The sequence below is a fragment of the Kogia breviceps genome, chromosome 4 (genome assembly GCF_026419965.1).
Source record: "Kogia breviceps isolate mKogBre1 chromosome 4, mKogBre1 haplotype 1, whole genome shotgun sequence".
NCBI lineage: Eukaryota > Metazoa > Chordata > Mammalia > Artiodactyla > Physeteridae > Kogia > Kogia breviceps.
Genome location: NC_081313.1, coordinates 72,309,761 through 72,329,656, shown reverse-complemented (window position 1 = coordinate 72,329,656; position 19,896 = coordinate 72,309,761). Strand labels below are relative to the sequence as shown.

The 19,896-nt window shown below is 37.8% G+C and overlaps 1 protein-coding gene across 1 annotated transcript in view; it reads right to left on the bottom strand.

Annotated features, from left to right (window-relative positions):
- The window catches only part of ADGRV1 (adhesion G protein-coupled receptor V1), a 558,169-nt gene that overhangs the window by 461,107 nt on the left and 77,166 nt on the right, over positions 1-19,896 (bottom strand). Inside the window, exons 18-21 of the mRNA XM_067031321.1 lie at positions 14,181-14,307; positions 13,310-13,527; positions 11,815-12,558; positions 8,781-9,154 (exon numbers count right to left, since the gene is read on the bottom strand). Coding sequence (XP_066887422.1) covers positions 8,781-9,154; positions 11,815-12,558; positions 13,310-13,527; positions 14,181-14,307 — 1,463 coding nt within the window. The remainder of the gene's footprint in view (positions 1-8,780; positions 9,155-11,814; positions 12,559-13,309; positions 13,528-14,180; positions 14,308-19,896) is intronic.

The window sequence follows — 19,896 nt, the reverse complement described above, 5'->3', positions numbered from 1 at the left end:
AAGATACTACCAAAAAACAAAATTACAGGCCAATATCACTGATGAATATAGATGCAAAAATCCTCAACAAAATACTAGCAAACAGAATCCAACAACACATTAAAAGGATCATGCACCATGATCAAGTGGGATTTACCCCAGGGATGCAAGGATTCTTCAATATATGCAAATCAATCAATGTGATACACCATATTAACAAATTGAAGAAGAAAAATCATATGATCATCTCAATAGATGCAAAAAAAGCTTTTGACAAAATTCAACACCCATTTATGATAAAAACTCTCCAGAAAGTGGGCATAGAGGGAACCTACCTCAACATAATAAAGGCCATAAATGACAAACCCACAGCAAACATCATTCTCAATGGTGAAAAACTGAAACAATTTCCTCTAACATCAGGAACAATACAAGGATGTGGACAAGGATGTCCACTCTCACCACTATTATTCAGCATAGTGTTGGAAGGCCTTGCCACAGCAATCAGAGAAGAAAAAGAAATAAAAGGAATACAAATTGGAAAAGAAGAAGTAAAACTGTCACTGTGTGCAAATGACATGATACTATACATAGAGAATCCTAAAGTTGCCACCAGAAAACTACTAGAGCTAATCAATGAATTTGGTAAAGTAGCAGGATACAAAATTAATGCACAGAAATCTCTTGCATTGCTATACACTAATGATGAAAAATCTGAAAGAGAAATTAAGGAAACACTCCCATTTAACATGGCAACAAAAATAATAAAACACCTAGGAATAACCGACCTAGGGAGACAAAAGACCTGTATGCAGAAAACTATAAGACACTGATGAAAGAAATTTGATACCAACAGACGGAGAGATATACCATGTTCTTGGATTGGAAGTATCAATACTGTGAAAATGACTATACTACCCAAAGCAATCTACAGATTCAATGAAATCCTTATCAAATTACTAAAGGCATTTTTTATACAACTAGAACCAAAAACCTTAAAACTTGTATGGAGACACAAAAGACCCCGAATAGCCAAAGCAGCCTTAAGGGGAAAAAACAGAGCTGGAGGAATCAGATGCCCTGACTTCAGACTATACTACAAAGCTTCAGTAATCAAGACAATATGGTACTGACACAAAAACAGACACACTGATCAATGGAACAAGATAGAAAGCCCAGAGATAAACCCACGCACCTATGGTCAACTAATCTATGACAAAGGAGGCAAGGATATACAATGGAGAAAAGACGATCTCTTCAATAAGTGGTGCTGGGAAAAGTGGACGGCTACATGTAAAAGAATGAAATTAGAACACTCCTTAACACCATACACAAAAATAAACTCAAAATGGATTCGAGACCTGAATGTAAGACTGGACACTATAAAACACTCAGAGGAAAACATAGGAAGAACTCTGACATAAATCACAGCAAGATCTTTTCTGATCCACCTACTACAGTAATGGAATAAAAAGAAAAATAAACAAATGGGACCTAATGGAACTGAAAAGCTTTTGCAAAGCAAAGGAAACCATAAACAAGACAAAAAGACAGCCCTCAAAATGGGAGAAAATATTTGCAAACAAATCAACGGACAAAGGATTAATCTCCAAAATATATAAACAGTTAATGCAGCTCAATATTAAAGAAAACACCCAATCAAAAAATGGACAGAAGACCTAAATAGACATCTCTCCAAAGAAGACATACAGATGGCCAAGAAGCACATGATAAGCTGCTCAACATCATTAATTATTAGAGAAATGCAAATCAAAACTACAATAAAGTATCACCTCACACTATTTAGAATGGGCATTATCAGAAAATCTACAACCAACAAATGCTGGAGAGGGTGTGGAGAAAAGGGAACCCTCTTGCACTGTTGGTGGGAATGTAAATTGATACAGCCACTGTGGAGAACAGTATGGAGATTCCTTAAAAAACTAAAAATAAAATTACCATATGATCCAGCAATCTCACTACTGGGCATATACCCAGAGAAAACCATAATTTAAAAAGACACATGCACTCCAATGTTCATTGCAGCACTATTTACAATAGCCAGGTGATGGAAGCAACCTAAATGCCCATCGACAGACGAATGGATAAAGAAGATGTGGTACACAGGGCTTCCCTGGTGGCACAGTGGTTGAGAGTCCACCTGCCGATGCAGGGTACACAGGTTCGTGCCCCAGTCTGGGAGGATCCCACATGCCGCGGAGCGGCTGGGCCCGTGAGCCATGGCCGCTGAGCCTGCGCGTCTGGAGCCTGTGCTCCGCAAATGGAGAGGCCACAACAGTGAAAGGCCTGCGTACCGGAAAAAAAAAAAAAAAGAAGATGTGGTACATATATACAATGGAATATTACTCAGCCATAAAAAGGAACGAAATTGGGTCATTTGTAGAGACGTGGATGAATCTAGAGATTGTCATGCAGAGTGAAGTAAGTCAGAAAGAGAAAAACCAATATTGTATATTAACGCATATATGTGGAACCTAGAAAACTGGTACAGATGAACCGGTTTGCAGGGCAGAAATTGAGATACAGATGTGAGGAACAAACGTATGGACACCAAGGGGGGAAAGCGGTGGGCAGTGGGGGTGGTGGTGTGATGAATTGGGAGATTGGGATTGACATGTATACACTGATGTGTATAAAATGGATGACTAATAAGAACCTGCTGTATAAAAAACTAAAATAGGGGGCTTCCCTGGTGGCGCAGTGGTTGGGAGTCCGCCTGTCGATGCAGGGGACGCGGGTTCGTGCCCCGGTCCGGGAGGGTCCCACGTGCCGCGGAGCGGCTGGGCCCGTGAGCCATGGCCGCTGGGCCTGTGCGTCCGGAGCCTGTGCTCCGCAGCGGGAGAGGCCACAACGGTGAGAGAGGCCCGCGTACCACAAAAAAAAAAAAAAAAAAAAAAAAAAAAACTAAAATAAAATTCAAAAAAAAACTAAAAATAAAATGTCAAAAAGAAGAAAAAAGTGGAAACAGTTTAACTGCTCTATATTAAAAAGGATTGATCAAAATTTTTTTTTTAAATTCACCTAAATGACTTTATGTATTTATTTATTTATTTTTGGCTGCGTTGTTGGGTCTTCGTTGCTGCGCTCAGGCTTTCTCTAGTTGTGGCTAGCCAGGGCTACTTTTTGTTGCAGTGTGCAGGCTTCTCACTGCAGTGGCTTCTCTTGTTGCGGAGCATGGGCTCTAGGCTTGCAGGCTTCAGTAGTCGCAACTCGCGGGCTCTACAGTGCAGGCTAAGTGGTTGTGTGCATGGGCATAGTTGTTTTGCGGCATTTGGGATCTTCCCAGACCAGGGCTCAAACTCGTGTCCCCTGTATTGGCAGGCAGATTCTTAACCACTGCGCCACCAGGGAAGCCCTCATCTAATTGACTTTAGAATCATAAAACAAGCAAAAGTAATGGCCAGTATATATGAAGGGGCATAACATCAAATAATAATCATCAGAACCATCATCACTCAGTTTTTCACAAGAAACAGTAGCAGCCTCTACTGTTTTCTCTTTTGAGTCAAGAACTTGACACATCTTCAGATCATTAGAACAGTAATTATAAAGGTTAACAATGAGAAGAGTTTTTGAAATACATTTTCCTAGAAAAAATAATACACTATTCCAAGACATGAATTTGGCTTTCTCTATTGAGATAGAAGATTAAAGCTAAACAATTACACATCCAATTAATTTTTTATTTTGTTTCATGCTTGGCTGATGATCCTAGAGATCAGATTATATCAATACCACTTATATCTAAAGGAATCTATTCACATAACATAGGGCTGGCACGTAAAAACACACACAGTCCAAGTTAAATAATATTCTCGTTTTTACAAAGATGCTCTCAAAATATCTCTAAATTTATTCTTAAGCCCTTTATTTATAAATATAAAACATAATCCAAATATTTGTTGTAAAAGCATAAGACTAGCAAATTCTATGAATCATTAAGAAAAGCAACTTTATAATTATGTGGTATACAAGACTGCAGGACATAAAAAAGAAGTGTGAAAATAAGGTGGAGAGAAAATAACATTGTTAAGTACAAAGAATAACAAAACACAGGAAGGCAACATGATAATGTGGCTACTAGGCAATACATCCAACAAAAATCATCCATCTGTTCAATATGGAGCCCACTAGGAATCCAAAGAATTATTTGGCATACCCCACCAGGGCTCTAAACTACATTTGTTCACGCTTTCAATTAAATTTATTAAGCACCTGCTATTTGCCAGAACATGGTGTACCTGGTTAGGAGGAAACAAATCACAAAATAATCTCATCTCTTTCAATATGCCAACAAGTAGACTATGTCATATTCCATATATTTTCATTATTTGTTTAAGATCTGATTATGCTTTCATTTTAACCTTAATATTACTTTATGTCATATGAATCTATGAAAAATGTAAAAGCATAACATAATTCAGAGAGAAGTCTTTAAACGATCCCTATCGGCTTCAGCATTTTTAGAGGAATAAGAAAAAAGTTAACTTCTCAATGTCACTGAAACAACACAATGCAGAAGAATCTATGGAAGTGACAGTGGTTTTTATTTCTGAAAATGAAGCAAATAACCATAAAATTTAAACTCAAGATAATTCCAGGCATAAACCACCAGTTCTCAAATATTTTAGTTTCAGGGCTCCTGAACTCTCATAAGAATGACTGAGAACCCCAAGGAGTTTCTTGTTTATGTTGGTGAAATCTGCTGATATTTACCATTTTATGAATGAAAATTTTTTAAAAAATTAAATATTGATGTACTAACTCATTTTAAATGAGTTAGTATAAATAATAAACTCATGTTAACATAAGCAACATATTTTATGAAAACTAACCATATTTTCTAAAACAAAAAAATAATGATGGGGGCATTGTTTTTACATTTTTGCAATTCTCTTCAAAGTCTAGCTTAATAGAAGACAGCTAGATTCTCATATCTCCATTTGTAATCAATTTGTCTGTTGCTATTTGTTATTTTGGTTGAAGTATATGAAGACTGTCCAGCCTTACATAGATATATAACTGGAAAAGGAAGAGGATTACAATAGTCTTTTCAGACAGCTGTGCGTATTCTTCCTCAATATTATACCAAAATTTGATAAGTGGTAGTTTAGTTGCAATTTGGAATCATACTCTAATACATTAAAATCCATTGGTCTACCTTGCACTTTAAATCAATCTTTACCCATGCATGATTTTATAACAATACATGTGGTTTATTTGGAGAATATTGGTTCACTGAGTTATACACAGCTTCCAAATGTTGATGTATTTCATTATACAAAATAAGTAAATCACACTTGCTAATATCACTATCGATCTTATCTGAAAAGTCTTTAAGTATTGGGAAACCATCAAGCTCACTTTGGCAGGTAAAATGTCCCAACAACGCTAATTTTTGTTTGAAAGCTCAAATTTTTATCACTGGCAACAAATACTATCAGTTGTTTTCCAGGTGGTCACTGACTCACTTCATTCATTTCCATGAAAATGCCTGCCAGATACCCAAGTCTGAATAACCAAACTTTGTTGGTCATTTTTCAAGTAATAATGGTGTTCCACGAAGAGAGCAGCCAGTTCAGCTCACAACTCAGTATCTGCACAAACGTTTTTCTTCACAACTATCATGCTTTGTTAATGTAGCAAAAGTGCTTTATTTGTGCTTCTCATTTCACAATACGGAATGTTAAAACGGTGGGTATTGGGCTTCCCTGGTGGCGCAGTGGTTGAGAGTCTGCCTGCCGATGCAGGGGACATAGGTTCATGTCCCGGTCTGGGAAGATCCTACATGCCACGGAGCGGCTGGGCCCGTGAGCCATGGCCGCTGAGCCTGCGTGTCTGGAGCCTGTGCTCCGCAACGGGAGAGGCCACAACAGTGAGAGGCCCGCGTACCGCAAAAAAAAAAAAAAAAAAAAAAAAAAAAAAGGTGGGTATTCAAGGATAGAAATTTTATCAAATGAATGTTTTGTACTGTTTCATCAAAGATACTCAAGTGAAATATTCACTTTTTAAACTACAGGTGTGTGGTGATAAATAAAACAATGACAACTGGTACAGTTTGGTGCCACTGCCTTGATTCATACAAAGGCGCTAGCAGTTTCGGCAACCGTTGCTTTTGCAGTGCAAATGTCAATAAAATGAAAAAGACATCATAGCATTTTATAAAATTAGGTTTGACTTTTGTAGAACTCATGAAAGATCTTAGGAACCCCTAGGGGTCCTTGCGCTACACTTTGAGAATGACTTCAGTAAGCAATCAATAAATATTCATGATGGTCATCATGACAAAAATATTTCATATCACTCCTATCTTCAGATCACACCAAGATGAAAGTAAGAGTTTTAAACTTCAATTCTTAAGACTTTCAGGAATGAAAATTCTGTAATCTTCCTGACAATCAAATTCCAATATCTGATCTTTTAGACACAACACTTTCCCTATATTAACCATCTAAACTTTACTCCTTCCAATATAGATGTATTCTATTTCTCTCTCAGGTGGGCTTGGAGAATAACCAGTCAAGTTTTCTTTTTCTTTCCAGTGGTTATACAACTATAGATGCTGTGGCTCCTATAAGGAAGTTCTCTGCTGCAATCAAAGGTTGACTGGCCCTGTTCAAATTCTGAAATATCTGGGAATAAAGGTGCATACCTAGGTGGAACTAAACCAACACCAACACAATCAATCAATGGAAATTGTGAGGTAAGCCAGCACTAAAGACTTACTATAATGGCCCAGAAAGTCAGAGAAACACTCAAAAACTACTCATTTTAGGCAGGTTTTAAAAACTTATGTATTGTTTTGTTTTCCAGTTTGGTTGTTTATGCAGCTTAGCTGAATCCAGATGTGTCTGTTATTTGAACTATGAGCCTTTTCATGTCTTGATATTAAAATACATTCACAAGTTCAACAAAGATTTATTGAGTACCTACTATGTGCCATGCTAGGTCCTAGAGATACAATAATGAACAATAATAAAACCTTGTTACACTCCGAGCTCTTTCACCTTTGTGGTAGAAAGGGATAGCCAGTATATAAGCAGGCTTATTAATAACATACAGAATTGAAGCATGTGATCAATGCTACAAAAAAAAAAGTAAAACTAGGTGAAGGGATGGAGAGTGACCAGTTAGGAGAAGTGGGAGGATTACTTTATAAATTAAAAAGTCTTTACTGAGTAGATGTCTTTGGAGCTGAGACTTGAATGACTAATTCTGAGGATGTGGAATAAGAGCGTTCCAGATTGAAAGGCTAGGAAGTGCTGTTGCCCTGAGGTTGGAACTGAAACAAGGCAAGTCTGACTGAAACATACTGACCAAAGAGGAGAATTACACAAGAAGTCAGAGCCATAGGCAGGTGCCAGGGCATGAAGCGATATGAAGGGAAGCTGATTTTAGATGGCACCGAATGGTTCTCACAACCTGATGGAAGTCACTTCGTCTTTTTAAAAATAGAGATGATGATATCAAACATACATGGGGGAAAGACAACAGGTTAGAATTCACAAGACATAAGTTCAAATTCCAGTTCTTCCCACTGTATCTTAGAAACAAAAGAAGGCAGGGGGAGAAAATTCGTATTTATTAAATACTAGTAATTGCCACACTTTGAATCAGGTACTTGATCCTGTCTCATTTAATTCAACTACGGTTAGTTATTTTCTCAGATCTCTAAGCTGCCGTTTCTAACCCTACGAAGTGGAGAAGGTAATAATTAATATTTGTTGCAGCCACATTATGAATTGTCAGAAAGGTGCATAAAAAACTAACATGCAAAGTTCTTTGACAACTAAGTATCTAAAAGTATTATCATTATAGATAAACATATTTCTCTTTTAAGTCATAGATTTGTATGACATTTGTCCTCCCTGTCTAGAATATTCTATTTCTGGTATAGAAAAAGAACACTTATTGAAGATCTCTTATGACTGTCACCAAACCAAAAAATAAGAGGGGCAATAAAACACTCCAGAGAGCCAGGCACCCCAGTTTGAGCTATTGATACAATGAGCCCTATGACCTAGATATATTTTTCAAGCTCTACCCATTCATGTTTTTCTTAATTGTTTCAATTTACATATGCACTCTAAACCTACAAGAATCAACTTGCAAAAGGAAAGCCTCTCTTGTTCGTTGGCATCCTTTCATGGACACTGAGCTGTTGCTTCACACACAACACCTGTGAAGCGGTTTCATAAGATCTCACATTACTGAACAGGAAACCAAGATGATTACGAATCCTTGAAAGCTTGGAAAGGACTGATAAGGGCAGTAAAACTGCCTAATGAATTAAGCTGGCCAAGATGGGTGATAAGAAAGGCATTTACATCCAACATGGAAGAACACTGTAACTACTTAAGAATGTTTCATATGTGGGGAAAAACCCTCAAAAAATCATATTTTAATAAAGGCTCAATTACAATTATTCATAGAAGCTTTCAATATATATTATTTCACTTACTTACACAGTAGCCAAAACATAAATTACATGTGGAGTACAATTATGCATTCTGTGAAATGCATTAACTTTAAAGATAATTGCTAAAGTTTCATTTGCTAACTTCTTATTACTTCTCTCAGCTTATTAAGCTTCTGATCCAAATTGTGAACTTATAAGAGAAAAGACCTTATAATTTACATTTATACCACTGGCTATAGCATACCTCTGGGCCTAGCGTCAATACTCGGGCAATCTTACCAAATGAAAGAAAGCCCACTCCCAAACAAATCCACAAACGGTGAACTCTTTAACTCTGAAATTCACCAAACTCACTACTTACCTCTGGTATACAGGCTCCTGTGAAACCAAACAAGCCATTGGCATTGTCACTTTTTTGTATTACCAATCTTGCTGTAGTATTCTCTTCAGAAATGCGAGCTCCTCCACATACAGAGACTAGCTTAAGAATGAATAATTCTTCTCCTTCCTCTTCATTGTCATCTTTTGCAGAAATAATGAATGATTTGTTAGTTTCTCCCTCTCTGAATTCCAGATATCCAGAAACAGGGTGTAAATCACTCTTTGCTGGCATGGCATGAAGTTCGTAAATTTCTTCAAGGGTCAATTTCTGCTCATAGTACCTCACATCCTGCATCAGACCTGTAAATCTGTCATTGCCATTCACTCCTGCCCCAATTCTCAGTGTTCCTGGACCTGAAATTAGAAATGGGTTTAAATGCTACAATAACCACAACTATCCTGTTCTAAAATACAAGTGTGATTCAGAAAGTGAAGTGATTTTATTAAAAGTCTTATTAGGTAAGTAAAGCTTTCACATAACTAGAACACAATCAAATAAAGGCTATCTGTTATAATGAAAAATGAATCAGTAAAGTAATCGCTGGGATTTAAGATATTTTGTACCAAAGGATATGTTGTACATGCATATGTATGTGTATATACATATGTATATGTATATATTTGGATAGACATTTCTTCTGGGAAAACTTTCCTTGCACATCTAAGAATGGAATGATTCAATTCAGTCACAATTTTAAAACTTTAGTATTACTATTCTTTGAGAACTTCTTTTTTTTTTTTTTTTTTTTTTTTTTTTGCGGTACACGGGCCTCTCACTATTGTGGCCTCTCCCGCTGCGGAGCACAGGCTCCAGACGCACAGGCTTAGCGGCCATGGCTCGCTGGCCCAGCCGCTCCACGGCAAATGGGATCCTCCCGGACCGGGGCACGAACCCATGTCCCCTGCATCAGCAGGCGGACTCTCAACCACTGCACCACCAGGGAAGCCCAAGAGAACTTCAACTCTTGATCTGTTAGAAATTCACCTTGAGTTAAATGAAGCTGTGAGAATTCAGCAAAAGAAGTTTTTGTGGACCCAAAATAACTTTTAATCCAAACAACTAATGCAATAATGTAGAAAAAGAAATATTCCTTCCCAGGAACAACATTATATGAGTTTTAAGGACTTTTTCATGATAGTAACAACAGGCAGCTCAACTCTTTACTATGCATCAATAATAACCCTTTTTAGGAATTCACCAATTCTTATTACTTTACTTATTCCCTCTCCAATAACTCAACTAAGATATTTATGTAAGATGAGAGTTTGGCAGTGATTTGGGATTGCCTCCATGCCTTCTCCAGAGGTTCTGGACTGACTATATAGTAATGAGAGTGAAATATCTACAATAGACAAAAATACAGATGAACTTCACACACAATACTGAACAAACCCCAGACACTCAAGCGTACGCACTGCTCAATTCTATGTACATAAATTTTAAAAACATTTAAAACTAATCTTATGCTCTTAGAAATGGCAATAGTAGTTGGGCATGGTGATGAGTCAATGACTAGAGAAGAGCCAAAGAGGGCTTCTGGAACACTGTTTCTTGATCTGGGGGCTGGTTACATGGAGTGCTGAAACTGATGAATTGAAAATTTTTAAAAATTCATCTACCTATACACCTATATACACTTTTGTATATTTTATAATATACATAAAATATCCTGTATTTCATTAATAACCTAAAAATATACATATACCTTTTCAATTTTATTTCTAAGTTACAAATTACATAGACAATATAAGTTCCTTGCAGTAAGCTACATAAAGAAACACCAGGGCTTCCCTGGTGGCACAGTGGTTGAGAGTCCACCTGCCGATGCAGGGGACACGGGTTCGTGCCCCGGTGCAGGAGGATCCGACATGCTGCGGAGCGGTTGGGCCCGTGAGCCATGGCCGCTGAGCCTGCATGTCCAGAGCCTGTGCTCCACAACAGGAGAGGCCACAACAGGGAGAGGCCCGCATACTGCAAAAAAAAAAAAAAAAAAAACACCAGCTCTTACTTTCCTCAATCTTTCCCATTCTACAACCACGTCATCATGGTGGTTAACATCATGTCAAAAAAATTGATGTTAACATCAATGTTAACAGACATATGTATATATTCACACGATCAAAAGATTAATAATTTAATGCCACAGATTGTTGTAAGCACAGTAGTTCTTCATCATGAAATCAGTAGTGTGTGCATGTTGTTCTTTTGCCCATCTTATTTCCTACTAGGAAAGAAAAAATACAACCAGATATCTAATGCAGGAGGTTCAGAAGGAAAATATTCTGTTAAGATATAACCATATAAGCTCTGCTCTACTTTCCTACTAAATAAAAAAACAGAATCAAATTATAGAATAGAGGGGCTGGGAGGGAACTCGTGATTATAACAGAAATAACTGATATTTGTACATAAACATGCACACAAGTGTGTTTCTCAAGGAAACAACACATAATTCAGCTTAAAGACAAGGATTCTCTCTTTAAAGCACACCACAGAATTCATCAATTTAACTCCTGATACTATAAACCCCTGTAATTGCTGGATTGTTCAATATGATTTTCTTTTGATTCCTCTTTAACCGTATCTCCACCACCCTTTACCTCCAGAACACTGAGCTGACAGCAGTTCTCCAGATACAATACTCTGCTTCACACTTCTACACCTTTGTTCTCTTTTCTACCTGGAATATCACAACCATCCCTCCTACTATCACAAGAGGAATTTTTTTCTTTCTTCCTTATTAATTTTTTCTTTCTTCCTACAATGTGTTGAAGTGATCTGTTTGCACACCTCTCTCCCAGAGCCTATTTCAGGTACTTTAAGGGCAGAGACTCTGCCTGATTCATTTCTGCAACACTCAGCACAGAACTTATGGTCTTGGGAGATGTGTAGTTTTATTTAAAAAAATAAACCAATACACAAGCAGATTTTGAAATACCCACTAGCCTTTTTAAGAAGTCAAAATTTTTAAAAACTCAAAATTCAGGGTCCTAATTGTAAAGATAACACTCACCATCAGTAATGGCTTCTCCTTTTAGACTCTTGATTCCTCTGGGCACTGGATTTCCATCAAGGTAGAATTCAATTATACCATCATCGAGGATAATAAGAAGATGCAGCCAAACATTTTCTTCTAAGTATCTCTTGACTGTTGTCTTGGCAACATATGTAGCATCGGAACCCAGAGTTTTGTAATGAAGGGAAAGTGTCACATGGGATTCATCTGTTTGAATTTTTACCCCATAGTAGATGCTTCCGTTACCATCATCCTTTGCTATAACAAATCCATTCGTATTGGCATTGGGCATTACCCAAGCTGAAAATGTAAAGTTGGCAATTGAGTTGTTCCTTGAGGGATGGTATTTTGGATTAACAGTTCCAAATGCACCCTCTAGTCCACTGAAGTACAAAGCATCTGTTCCACTATGGTGACGCCTCATGTGCGGTTGTGAATGCACAGCGCTGGGAAAAATTCCAGCCAGCAAAAAATCTATCATTGGAGGCAAACCAGCAGTGAACTCACTAGACAGTATTTCCCAGCCTACTCGTACATCACAGAAGACACCCTGCTGCCTCAGAATGGTAAAGTTGGTGATATAAGACATATCATCTTCTGAGAGGACATCTTCTGCCACTTCTCTCTCTAGGCACTCTGGATCCAAGATAAAAACTCCAAAGGGATCATCATTGAATGGAATCATTACTGTCACCTGGAGGTTGGTTCCTGCTAGTTGGCCCCCAGGACCTGGGGACCCACCTGTAATAAGATAATTTATAAGGAGTGAAAAACCAGAATTGGGAGTACTTTGTAGTACAAAATGAAGACAAAAAGAATTTGTTTAGCAAACTTCTCATTAAGTAATTTATTTGTTAATCAATGAACAATAGTGTCACCAAATGGCTTTCACCACATTTTCAAGGGTATTTTGGTTCAGTATAATTTCATTAACAAACAGTCAAGCCTGAAAAGAGGATACTAACTAGAAAGGTTTAATTCCCATGCTTAAAACCAAAAGTGATGGGAAAATTGATTATTTAAATTATGGTACGAAGGGCTTCCCTGGTGGCGCAGTGGTTGAGAATCCGCCTGCCGATGCAGGGGACACGGGTTCGTGCCCCGGTCCGGGAAGATCCCACATGCTGCGGAGCGGCTGGGCCCATGAGCCGTGGCCGCTGAGCCTGCGCGTCCGGAGACTGTGCTCCGCAACGGGAGAGGCCACAACAGTGAGAGGCCCGCTTACCGCAAAAAAAAAAAAAAAAAAAAAAAAAAAAATTATGGTACGAAGACAAACTTTAAGCTACCATGAATCTGTACTTCCTAACTACCATTAATGTTTTGTTTGAGATACTCTATTTGGTGTGGAAAAAAATCTATTTACAAGTTTGAGGATGGATATGTCTCCATCCATAAAACTTCATTTAACTGCATTTTCTATACAGCTTTAATTATTCCACCATAAAATAGTAAATTTTGGTGGTAAAATAAAATAGATGAGAAAACACATCACCTGAAATGTTTACAAGCTTTAAGATATAAAACTCATTGAATTCAGGAATTTTGTCTGGAAAAGCATGGAGAATTATTGGTTTGGCTCCTTCTCCATCCATAAAGTTAACAGTGCCTGAAGTTTCATAGAACTCTTGTCCAGGTTGCAAAACAGAATCATTCTGAAATAGCTGCCAAGCCACAGAAACATTGCCAAAGTGTCCTCGGTGCCTCCAAATCCTGTGTTAACAAGTTAAAGAAAATTATTTTTTCTGAAAAATGTATAAGTAGTGAGTCTAACTCTACTGAGAACTTTCTGTATTATCTCAAAAATACACTTTGTCTATTTATCATCTTTAATATAAACCAGCCAGCCAGTTCTTACTGAGCAACCATGAAGAATCTCATGGAAAAGGAAGAATGAAGTAGAACTTTAAATAATAAAAAGAAGCAGTCTTAAAAATCATAATCTTTGAAGTCCAAACTGAAAGGTAAATTCTAAGATAAATCCAATTGAAAAATATTTAGATGAAAATTGGCAAAAGTTCTCCAAAAGCAAAGCCTAGGGTGAGGGTAGTCACCTATCATTTGAAAGAATTCCAGAAGACCTTGAATAATTGAAGGCTCTCAGTCCTGATGAGGAACAGAAGTGGGGTAAAGGAGGGTAGGGAGAGTATTTTCTGCTTTCCATCTAAAGTGTCAGGGGTTTTTTTAACAAGTGGAAACAGCATGAACAAAGTTTACAATTCATTCAGACTACCAACTTTGAAATTATTCCATTCTTAACCATTTTTTTAATTTTGGAAGATTAACAATGTTTCAAATTTTTGCATATGTAAAGATTTTATTTTATTTTAACCAATTTTGAATTTGCCTTGTCCAAATATGCTTACCAAAATGAATTAGTCTTTCCTTCTTCTACTGCTTTGTCTATGGGCTCCAAGGAAAAAATACCATTGGGGTCATCATTAGCTTCAATTATCACTGTAGCTATTCCAAATTGATATACTACTGTATCACCTAAATTAAAAATGGAAAAGTCAAAATAACAAAAAAGTACTTGACTTATTGTTAAATTTGTATTTTTAAACTAAGAAACAGTTTAAAATAAGGTTCAAATTCCAGGAAGAATTTCCTCATTGAAGGTCATAAATAAATGAAAGAGATGCCTAAATAAGTTTAATGTGACCTGTCTCTGAAGAAATATTTAATTACAGAAGAACTACTTTACTGAAAAACATACATGATATTTTTCTTCGCAATAGGAATATCACCTCAATAGTTTAATTAGAAAATAAAAACATAGCTTTATCAAATTTCAACATTTTAAGGTAGATTCTTTCATTTCATAAAAATTAATGAAAGGATTACCCCATAAGATATATTAATTAGAATCACTGCCTTAAATATTGGATTGGCGGGCTTCCCCGGTGGCGCAGTGGTTGAGAGTCCGCCTGCTGATGCAGGAGACACGGGTTCGTGCCCTGGTCCGGGAAGATCCCACATGCCGTGGAGCAACTAAGCCCGTGAGCCATGGCTGCTGGGCCTGCGCGTCCGGAGCCTGTGCTCCGCAATGGGAGAGGCCACAACGGTGAGAGGCCCGCGTACCGCAAAAAAAAAAAAAAAAAAAAAAAAAAAAATATTGGATTGGCCAAAAAGTTCATTCGGGATTTTCCATAACATCTTACAGAAAAACCTGAACAAACCTTTTGGGCAACCAAATTATTTCCCTTTAGATCTCTGCCTTTAGGCAGCAGAGACTGATCTGGTCATACATAGAACAAAGTATGCTGTTGAACTTGATTCCTTTCTACTCCAACTGTTTCCACAGCATGTTAGCACCCTTAGAGCTAATAAATTAGGTCTCTTCTCATCACTCCCCTGAGGTCCATAGCTTTTCCTCTTACTGGAGCTGTTCCCTCTGCAAGCAAAAGTCTTCTCAACCTTTATTCACTTCTTTTCACTCCTCAGGACCCAGCTCAAGCAACAACTCTTCCGGGAATTCTTCCTTGAATTCCCAAGTTAAGCGCATCCTCCACTGTGTTCCTACAGCACTTCACACTTTGTCAATCTGGCATAGCAATTATCATCTTATATTAATACACACACACACTGACACGTACACACACTCAGGCACACACACACACACACACACACACACACACACACACAATATTACTGTTAAGTCCTTGGACAAATGCTTCTTAATCAATTTCATCCCCTAGCAGGGTAGATGCTCAGTCATTGGTATTTATCAAAGTTCGCTGAACTGATACAAATAAAACTTTGAAAATTAGATGAGGACAACACCTAAAACTAAAATTAGAGAAACAGAAATATGTGGCAAACCAGCACATTAAAAATAATTTAATAAATATACAATTGTACTCAAACTTACTTGATAATTAGCAAATGCAAAGAGAAAAAAACATAAAAACAGACAGTAAATCACTGTATAGAAAATTTTGACATTACGGAGTAATAAAATAACTTAAAATATATCATAAAATCTAACAAAAACAAATAAAAACAAGAACGCCTAAATCTGGCAGGGTTCTGCTATAATGTGCATATGTTATGCAACATGTCATAGATGGTACTGAAGATAATGGAGAAGAAGGGGAACAGGAAGAAAGACACAAATAGAGAAAGAAAAAGGAACAGGGAGAATGATAAACACAGCATAAATAAAAATTAAGTGATCTCTTTCTTTTCCTCTTCTTCTTTCTTAATATTTCAGTCTAAGAGGTAGAGCACAATGTAGGCATGCACGCTGTGAGTTAGGGATACGACACCACAGTGGCCCAACACAAGGCTAGAGCTCACGCAGGGTAAGGAAGGCATCTCCAACAGAGAAAAGCTTGGGGTTAGATGTTGGAGTCTGAGTGGAGTGGGAGGGCATCCACACGAGGGTGGGGGATTGGCCTAGAGCAGGAAGCTAGAACACTACTGCAGTAAGAAAAGCAGACTCATTGTAGGAAGAAGGTAAACGAAGCAATGGGAAAGTGGTTACACACAGGGTGAATTAATCAAATAAGTAAATATATTGATATTAAAGAAAATGGGAGCTGGATTTCTCATTACCAGGGGAGGAAGAGATAAATATGAAAACTAGAATAAAATTTGTGATATTGGATAGAAATGGAGCCCCTAGGTGAACTAACAGTCTTCAATGTATACAGTTTGGTACCGAACTACAGATTTTAACGTGCATGTGTATATACATAAATTCATACATACATACATATATTCCCTATCTCTGTAACAGGGCCTAGGAAGACCATAAACTCAATAATAATTAGCATACCTAGTGTCAAGGTCCCGGTTTCTACATAACATTCTTGGGCTTTCCCTGGTGGCGCAGTGGTTAAAAATCCACCTACCGGTGCAGGGGACATGGGTTCAAGCCCTGGTCTGGGAAGATCCCACATGCTGCGGAGCAACTAAGTCCGTGCACCACAACTACTGAGCCTGCGCTCTAGAGCCTGCAAGCCACAACTACTGAGCCTGTGCACCACAACTACTGAGCCTTTCCTCTAGAGCCCATGAGCCACAACTACTGAGGCCTGCACGCCTAGAGCCCATGCTCTGCAACGAGAAGCCACCACAATGAGAAGCCCGTGCACCACAACAAAGAGTAGCCCCTGCTCACGCAACTAGAGAAAGCCTCCACGCAGCAACAAAGACCCAACGCGGCCAAAAAATAATAATAAAATAAATAAATATATAGATAACATTCCTCACTAAGAGGAGTCAGGGCTTCTTGAAAAAATGACTGATTTCAGGGTTTTGACAGGAAAAGTATAAGATGAGTCTGGAATAGCTTGTTGTTCCAGGAAGTAAGAAAATGCTCACAGAATAACAGGGACAGGTCACAAAGACAAAGAAGTCATCTTGAACAGGCTACCACTGTCCAAATCTGGGACAATTTGACCATCAAAGTAAATAATGATAGCAAAATAGGGCTAGTAGTTAGTTGTTAGTGTCAGTTGCTCGGCGATGGCGGCCGCGGTCACCATGAAGGGTAATGGACGGCAGGCGAAGGTAGTCACCGCGGCGGTGTGTGAGCCAGACAGATGATGAGGTCATCTGCAATAAATTTCCTGAGACACCTTCAAGATGGCTGAGGAGTATCACGTGGAGATCACCTTCTTCCCCACAAATACATCAGAAATACATCTACATATGGAACAACTCCTACAGAACACCTACTGAATGCGGTCAGAAGACCTCAGACTTCACAAAAGATTTTTTTTTTTCATTTTTCTCTTTTTGTGAGTGTGTATGTGTATGCTTCTTTGTGTGATTTTGTCTGTGTAGCTTTGCTTTTACCATTTGTCCTACGGTTCCATTTGTCCTTTTTTTTTCTTAGTATAGTTCTTAGTGCTTGTTATCATTAGTGAATTTGTTTTTTGGTTTGCTTGCTCTCTTTCTTTCTTTTTTCTTTTTTTAATTACTTTTTAATTTTTTTATTTTTAATAATTTTTTATTATTTTTATTTTAATTACTTTATTTCTTTTTATTTATTTTTTTTCTTTCTTCTTTTTCTCCCTTTTCTTCTGAACCGTGTGGCTGACAGGTTCTTGGTGCTCCGGTCAGGTGTCAGACCTGGGCCTCTGACGTGGGAGAGCCAAGTTGAGGATATTGGTCCACCAGAGACCTCCCGGCTCCATGTAATATCAAGCAGCGAAAACTCTCCCAGAGAGCTCCATCTCAATGCTAAGACCCAGCTCCACTCCACAAACAGCAAGCTACAGTGCTGGACACCCTATGCCAAACAACTAGCAAGACAGGAACACAACCCCACCCATTAGCCGACAGGCTACCTAAAATCATAATAAAGTCACAAACACCCCAAAACACACCACCAGATGCAATCCTGCCAATCAGAAAGACAAGATCCAGCCTCATCTACCAGAACACAGGCACTAGTCCCCTCCACCAGGAAGCCTACACAACCTACAGAACCAACCTTTGGCATTGGGGGCAGACACCAAAAACAACGGGAACTACAAACCTGCAGCATGCGAAAAGGAGACCCCAAACACAGTAAGTTAAGCAAAATGAGAAGACAGAGAAACACACAGCAGACGAAGGAAAACACACCGCAGATGAAGGAGCAAGATAAGAATCCACCAGACCAAACAAATGAAGAGGAAATAGGCAGTCTACCTGAAAAAGAATTCGGAGTAATGATAGTAAAGATGATCCAAAATCTTGGAAATAGAATGGAGAAAAAACAAGAAATATTTAACAAGGACCTAGAAGAACTAAAGAGCAAACAATAATGAACAACATAACAAATGAAATTAAAAATTCTCTAGAAGGTATCAATAGCAGAATAACTGAGGCAGAAGAACGGATAAGTGACCTGGAAGATAAAATAGTGGAAATAACTACCACTGAGCAGAATAAAGAAAAAAGAATAAAAATAATTGAGGACAGTCTCAGAGACCTCTGGGACAACATTAAATGAACCAATATTCTAATTATAGGGGTCCCAGAAGAAGAAGAGACAAAGAAAGGGACTGAGAAAATATTTGAAGAGATTATAGTTGAAAATTTCCCTACTATGGGAAAGGAAATAGTCAACTCCAGGAATGGCAGAGAGTCCCATATGGATAAATCAAAGGAGAAACACACTAAGACACATACTAATCAAACTATCTAAGATCAAATACAAAGAAAAAATATTAAAAGCAGCAACGGAAAAATAACATACAAGGGAATTCCCATAAGGTTAACAGCTGATCTTTCAGCAGAAACTCTGCAAGCCAGAAGGGAGTGGCAGGACATATTTAAAGTGATCAAAGGGAAAAACCAATAACCAAGATTACTCTTCCCAGAAAGGATCTCATTCAGATTCAAAGGAGAAATTAAAACTTTTACAGACAAACAAGCAAAAGCTAAGAGAATTCAGCACCACCAAACTAGCTTTACAACAAATGCTAAAGGAACTTCTCTAGGCAAGAAACACAAGAGAAGGAAAAGACCTACAATAACAAACCAAAAATAATTAAGAAAATGGAAATAGGAACATACATATCAATAACCACCTTAAATGTAAATGGATTAAATGCTCCAACCAAAAGACATAGACTGGCTGATTGGATACAAAAACAAAACCCGTATATATGCTGTCTACAAGAGACCCACTTCAGACCTAGGGACACATACAGACTGAAAGTGAGGGGATGGAAAAAGGTATTCCATGAAAATGGAAATCAAAAGAAAGCTGGAGTAGCAATTCTCATATCATACAAAATAGACTTAAAGATTATTTAAAAAGAGACAAAGAAGGACACTACATAATGATAAAGGGGTCAATCCAAGAAGAAGATATAACAGTTGTAAATATTTATGAACCCAACACAGGAGTACCTCAATACATAAGGCAAATGCTAACAGCTAAAAAGGGGGAAATTGACAGTAACACAATCATAGTAGGGGACTTTAACACCCCTCCTTCACTAATGGACAGATCATCCAAATTGAAAATTCATAAGGAAACACAAGCTTTAAATGATACTTTAAATGAGATGGACTTAATTGATATTTATAGGACATTCCATCTAAAAAACAACAGAATACACTTTCTTCTCAAGTGCT